At 43.9% G+C, this 6,241-nt stretch overlaps 1 protein-coding gene across 1 annotated transcript in view; it reads right to left on the bottom strand.

Annotated features, from left to right (window-relative positions):
- VPS8 (vacuolar protein sorting 8 homolog (S. cerevisiae)) overlaps positions 1-6,241 on the bottom strand; it is a gene marked incomplete at its 5' end in the record, with an annotated part of 56,019 nt that overhangs the window by 41,330 nt on the left and 8,448 nt on the right. The window contains 2 exons of the mRNA XM_009705534.1: positions 2,592-2,663; positions 3,261-3,380. Coding sequence (XP_009703836.1) covers positions 2,592-2,663; positions 3,261-3,380 — 192 coding nt within the window. The remainder of the gene's footprint in view (positions 1-2,591; positions 2,664-3,260; positions 3,381-6,241) is intronic.

The following is a 6,241-nucleotide window of genomic DNA, read 5'->3' as shown; positions in this document are numbered from 1 at the left end:
CAGCTGCCTTTTGGAAAGCCATCAGGACACTGCAACAAGAAATCCCTGTACAGCCATCATGTGTGCTCCTACCCTAGACATCTACACAATCTCCTACTGTTCGTCCATCCTGAAGGTCAAAAGGTAGGCTACTTTCCACGGCATTTAACTGTGTCACCTGAAGACACAAACAGTGGATGTGTCCTTGCTAAATCACCTCTGTCCTAAAGCTGAAGAAGCTCAACCTCTCTGCCATATAATCAAGGGGAGTATTCTTGCATGTCCCTGATTTTTGGGTGTGAAGGGGCTCCAAAGCCACATTTATCTCCCTCTCTGTAGTCTGTGCTATCACTGAACATGTAACAGAGCTTCTGAGCAGAGAAATGTTGTCACATGAGGAAAAGAGATAAAATAAATAATTGTAGGAAGAAAAAATACATTTGACTTCAAGCCTCAGGTGCGCACCTCTTCGATTGCGGTATGCAGAAGAACTGATCTAATGACTAAGAAACAGCGGTAGGTTTGGGGGAAGGTTTCTTTTCTCACATTAAATTAGTTGTTAGCCTATGAATGTTTTCAGAAACTTGTGGCTGTGCTGACTTGACAGAAAAACAGAACATCTAAGAGTCACCATAAAAGTTATTTGAAACCTAAGAAGTGCTTGTCACCTGTCTGGCATACAAAAACAAGCATGATGTGTCCTGACTTGGTACCTCATGCTTCTAAAAAAAATCCTAAACACCAAGGGAAACTGAAATGCCCCTGTTTGGAGGGTCCCTCTCTAAGAACAGCGGGTTTAGCTGGGAGGAAATCCATCACTTGAACAGCTCTGTCAGCTAACATCCAAGAATTGCTCTAGCAAATCCTAGACACAGAGCATCTCACAGTTCATAACCTCATTCAGTCGAAGCTTGGGAGATATAATTGATTTCTTAAAGTGACTCAGAGTTCCAGTTCTCAATGAGATGCTAATGGTTATCTTACACAAGCGGAGGCAGACAGGTAAGACACATTAAGGAATCAAGCAGAGCTCTGCTTGAAACATCAGCTAATGCTATCACCCTTTCTTAACCTTCATTTGCTGTTTAAAAAGGTTTTTTTCATACAGGAGCCTAGCCAGAATGGTGTTAGCTAATAGCATTAAAAACATGCTTCACTAAAACAATAGGAGTGTTTTATTCATTTTGGCTTTCTTTTTCACAAACTGGGTCCTTGTCAGTCTATGTGAAGGTGAAAATACTGTACCTCTGAAACAGAGCAATGTTACAGAGGCTGCAAGGCAACCATGGGGACTTTCTAAAAGATGCTATATTTGCAAAGTTTAGATCAGCATTAGCAGAACACCTATGTTGACCAAACTATTTTTAAAAAGCGCAGCTATTTCCTAAGTGGTTTTTTTTTTGCCAATGATAAATTTAAATAAAAAGTTCCAAGATTTTTTGTATTTTTGTCCAAAAGGAGAGCAGATTCCAAACTAAGGGACTGACAGTTCTCACGACACCAAATTGTTTAACTGCAGATGCATTTAATCCTGCAGCACTTCTCACAACTGCCCTCCTTTTCCCTTCCAAGAGCAGGGCTGAACTCTGTTGCGGTGGACATTTGCTACACGGCCAGCAGCACAGACTAGGGCTGTAAACAGCTCGATCCAGCCTACGCCATGCCACAGGAACGCATCCCACAGTAACTCCAGAACACAGCTGCAGTGTGCCACCACCTCCTGCTGACGGCAGCTAAAGACACAAAAAAAGCATGGTCTAACCCAGCACAGGGCTAACAAACATCCTGACAGCAACGTCCTACTCGGGCAGGCTCACAAAAGCTCCCCCCCAGTGGCATTATCTCAGCCCCTCCAACACAGCGTAGTGCAGCAGCACCGTCACTGAACTCTCACTCACTGGTGCCCTTGCTCTCATCTATCAGTGATGACAGTGACAGGGAAACACTACTTATGATATGTTTATACATAAACAGCTTCCAAGTGGAGCTACTCATTATCAATGCTGACAGCTTTGAAGGGGAAAGCAAACGGCATTTGGCAGCAACAGCTCTTAATGAGAACATTCATTGTTAACGAACATGGTCTGCAGATGAGAAGTGATTTCTAGAGCACGAGGCTGATAACTCTGACATTCCTCTTCTCTCCCATTAACTACAGATAGGCCTGTCATTCTGGGTATGTTGCATCCCAAACACAGCATTTACAGATACAGGGAGCTGGGGTTTGTCAGAAGAGCACTGGCACCCTGCCAAGCACAGGATTTCTGGGACTGTTTTTCCTGCTTAAAAGGAATCAGGGAGTGGACTCAACGAGCAGCAGATAAAAATAAGCTTAACAGTGCAGAGAGGAGAAATCTGACAACAAAGTACAACCCAGGTGAAATCACAGACAGGAAAGGAGACCTCTCTGTCACCATATTTAATGTGCATGAAGCATCACTTCCAACTGACGGCCTTGGCTGAGGTGAATCCACATTCCAGCCCACCACCTTCTCAGAGGTGTCATCCAGGGCAGGACTGGAAACACTTCATCCAAATGACAGGCTTTACTGCGCAGCGTTGTATATCATCAGTCAGATGCAAACATAGAAGTTAATTTTTAGGCAACTCACTTTCAGAAGTATGTCCACAATTCTCTGCTGATATTCCACAGCTTGCTTGTCATTCTTAAAGTCTTCAAAAGTCTGCATGAGGCAAAACACTGACACCTTGAGAAGAATGCTCCCCACTGCCAACCCCAGAAATACCAGCAAACACAAAGAAGCAGCCATATCACAAAGCTGACGATGCTTTTAAGTCCTTTCTGTGCTTATCGCCTAAGCAGCAGGTTCCAAGATACCATTTGCTCTTTTGTAACTACCAAAATGGTTCTTACATATTCAGGTAAAAGTAACAGGTCCAGATAGACAGAGGGAAATCAAGAAATTTGGAAAGGAAGAAGGATGAATCTTTATGCAGGAAAAAGATGTAGGTACTAAAACACTCTTTACAAATACATTATTCTTGTTTCACCTGTGCTTTAAAGATGGCCTCTGTTACTACAGTCTTCATTGTTTTAGATCATGTTCATCAACTTATATTTAAGGACATAAAGGACTATTATGATCTACTCTGATAGCTTACAGTACACACATCAAAACTGTTCCTGCATCAAGCCAGTACCTACTGGTTTAGCTAAAGCATGAACTTTTTAACAGGAATCTTACAGATCATGCAATCATGAAACAGGTGATGGAAGAACTGGCATTGTGTTTTTCTCTTGGAGACCAGTGATCTCTTACCAGAGCAAGAACATTAAGGAATTCCCGAGTGTCAAAGTGCAGCAAGGTACGAACATAAGGGTAGACCTCTTCATCCACAGATCCCTCAGTTGAATGCAGTCGGATGAGAAATTCAAAGACCTGCAATGAAAATTCAAACAAACACAGCAGATTTCCTATGCATTTCAGGTAACTGATAGCACAAGCAGATGGGAAAGCAGCATCGTTACCTGCTTTGCACTTAAGCTTTAAAGCACCTTAGGAATCCACCAGTGTTCTTACCTGAATCATGTTTTCTGCTGCTTGTTAGTAGGAAAAAAATTCCCCCTCCTTAGACTTGTCAACCAATTTAAGATCAATCAAAATTTAAGATCAAGCAGAAATTAAGGCTTATACTTGCAGAGAGAAGCATGTGAAATTAGATAACTCCCTCTCCTTCCTGACAGCTCTCCTGAGAAGCTGTGCAACTCCTTATCCAGGGCACAGCTCCTTTCCTTGACAGCAGTTCCCTTGGGAAGAGCCAGTCAATCCGCCGCCTCACTGTGAGGCACAAAGTTTTTGGCACTGCAAAGACTCACTTTGGTGCTATTCAACTCTCTCTCTCCTCCACTGACTTAGTAGTTCCTGAAATTTGAGCATGTCTTTCAAAATGAAGGCAACTCCTTTTACTGAACCACTGATAGAGGTGTCCAGACCCTCCCAGGGAACGAACAGGGCAGCGACAGCTCCAATTGTCTCAAACACACTCACAACGGATCTGGCTACCAGCAGAAAGTGAGCAGACTGCTGCAGACTGGCTGGCACTCCTGAGTACGTGCTAAGATACGCAATGGGATCCCATGGAGAACTGACAGGCAGCACACTCTCCCAGCCATCCTCAGGAAATGCCACGTTCTCTCATTTACTCCTATTTCGAATTAATTTTCCTGTCACCACAGTGGCAGTGAAGCCAGGAGGAGTTAGCAGCTTGACTTCCAGACCCACAGCCTTCCCCTGTTGGCCTCCTTGAACCTGATACCCACCTGCCAGCTAGGAACTCTTAAGAAGAAAAAAAACCAAAACCTGCAGACTGTAGCTACAGTGAATTCAAGTATCAAGACAGAAAGGTGTTACTTCAAGCCAAGCTCTCAGGAACACTATCAGAGGTCATAAAAAAAAAGAGAGGTTGATGGTTCCTCCCCAGAGCTACTGGTGTTGGTTGGGCTATCGCTTGCCCTCAGACCTTGAGCCACAGCCTGTTGCTGTGCCAGCTCCAGCGTGCGCAGGGGACAACTCGATAAGGACCATGGGAGAGGGCAACAGCCTAGTGCTTGATCCAGCAAAGGGGAACAGACTGGTTTCTACATCCTGTGAGGAAAGGGTTTGCAGTAACCCAGAGCTACTACCACATATATATAGCTACAAGCTGTGGATGGGGGGGGGAACACAACCAAAAAAACCACCCCACAACCAAAAAAATACCTGTTCCATTGTACTGCAAAGAGAAATTGCAAAACAGAAAGCGCCTCCACTTACTGAAACCCTGAAACTAAAGTGAAATGCTAGAGATCTCAAAAGAATATTTGCGGTAAAAGTGTCCAGAAACTCTTTCCTGAGTTTTATGAGCACAAAATGATGATCAGGAGCATCCTCTGTTTTAAGAAATTGTCAGAGATGACTCCAAAGGAGTTACGCTTTGCCTTAGGCTAAGCTTCGGACACAGTTTAAAGAGAAAGAAATAGTCAGCTTGAGGGCTCTGATGGAAATAATGAATAAGGAAAGGAGATCTACTCAGCAGTGACCAAGTCAACTTTCCTGACACTTAACCTGCATGTCTAGTCATGCTTTTGGCATAAGTTCACTCTGATTTTAGCTACGTATTCTCTCCCTGTGATGAAACCATTAAGAACACACTCACACCTGTCCTGGACATATATTTAAGGCATATGCAATAGTACTTGTTGCCTTGAAACAATGTGCCAATCTCTTGGGCAATCCCAATAGAAAAGGCTATTTTTCCCCAACACGAAAGCTACCGCTGTAGATTTGGAACAGTGTGATGAATCCGATTAGCCAAAGATGGTCCATTGCACAGGGTGGCAAAGAATGACATGAAGAGATGCAGCTCAAGAACCAAACCTTGTCCTAAAGGCGGACAGTAGGATAAGCCAGCACTGTCACAGGATACTAGCAGCACACAGAAGCTGGAAAGCATCAGCTGCTGTTCCTGAAATGTCCTGGGAAGACGATTTGGATGTTAGGTCACAGGTCTTCCTTAGAGGGACTAGGCAGAACAACAAAAGAACAAGGGATGGGTAGTCAGCCTGTGCTCAGCCCACAGGGTGTAAAACAAGCAGCTTCAGAGAGTATAAACATAGGTATAGACTTTCCTGAGGCAGCTATGATCCTGCCTTATGAGCAGAACAGCTGGACATGCTCAGGGCCAACTCTCCCAAACTAAGGAGGGCCAAGGTGGGTGGATGAACAGGAATATAGTACCAGCCTATTGCCTCCTAACTAGAGCTGGATCAGACTGAGAAAGCAGACAATCTTAACAGAGTCACCACAAGACTGGAAAATATCAAGCCATAGGTTGCTTTATGCCTTTTCTCAAGGGCAGGAAGAAACTAGCTACCTTTCAACTAAGTTGTCTCAAAGTGGCACTGACTATCAGAGAAGGGAAATTGTCTTTTCTTACACCATTACTGTGGAACAGTCTTTTAGGAAAGCCTCTTCCCTTAAGGCTGTGGGCAGGAGGCAGTAACAAGGACATAATGGAAGGAGTTGCCAAACAGCCTGAATCACAGACCTCACAGCCATCACAGATTCACCTCAGCTCCAAACCTCAGATACAGTCATAGACATTAGGGACATCAGGAATGTAACCTGTAGGCCAATCCAAAAGTATCCATACAAACAGCTGGAATCGCATCAACTGGAATCAAATGCTAGGATAACAGGTGTTTAAGTTCAGAACTTACTGCATCTGCCTTTCTCTCCAAGTACCAAAGGACATCTAACAT

This window comes from Cariama cristata, unplaced genomic scaffold, assembly GCF_000690535.1.
Source record: "Cariama cristata isolate BGI_N322 unplaced genomic scaffold, ASM69053v1 scaffold2938, whole genome shotgun sequence".
In the NCBI taxonomy this organism is placed as follows: domain Eukaryota; kingdom Metazoa; phylum Chordata; class Aves; order Cariamiformes; family Cariamidae; genus Cariama; species Cariama cristata.
Note: the sequence above shows the minus strand (reverse complement) of the source record. Positions and strands in the feature narration are given on the sequence as shown.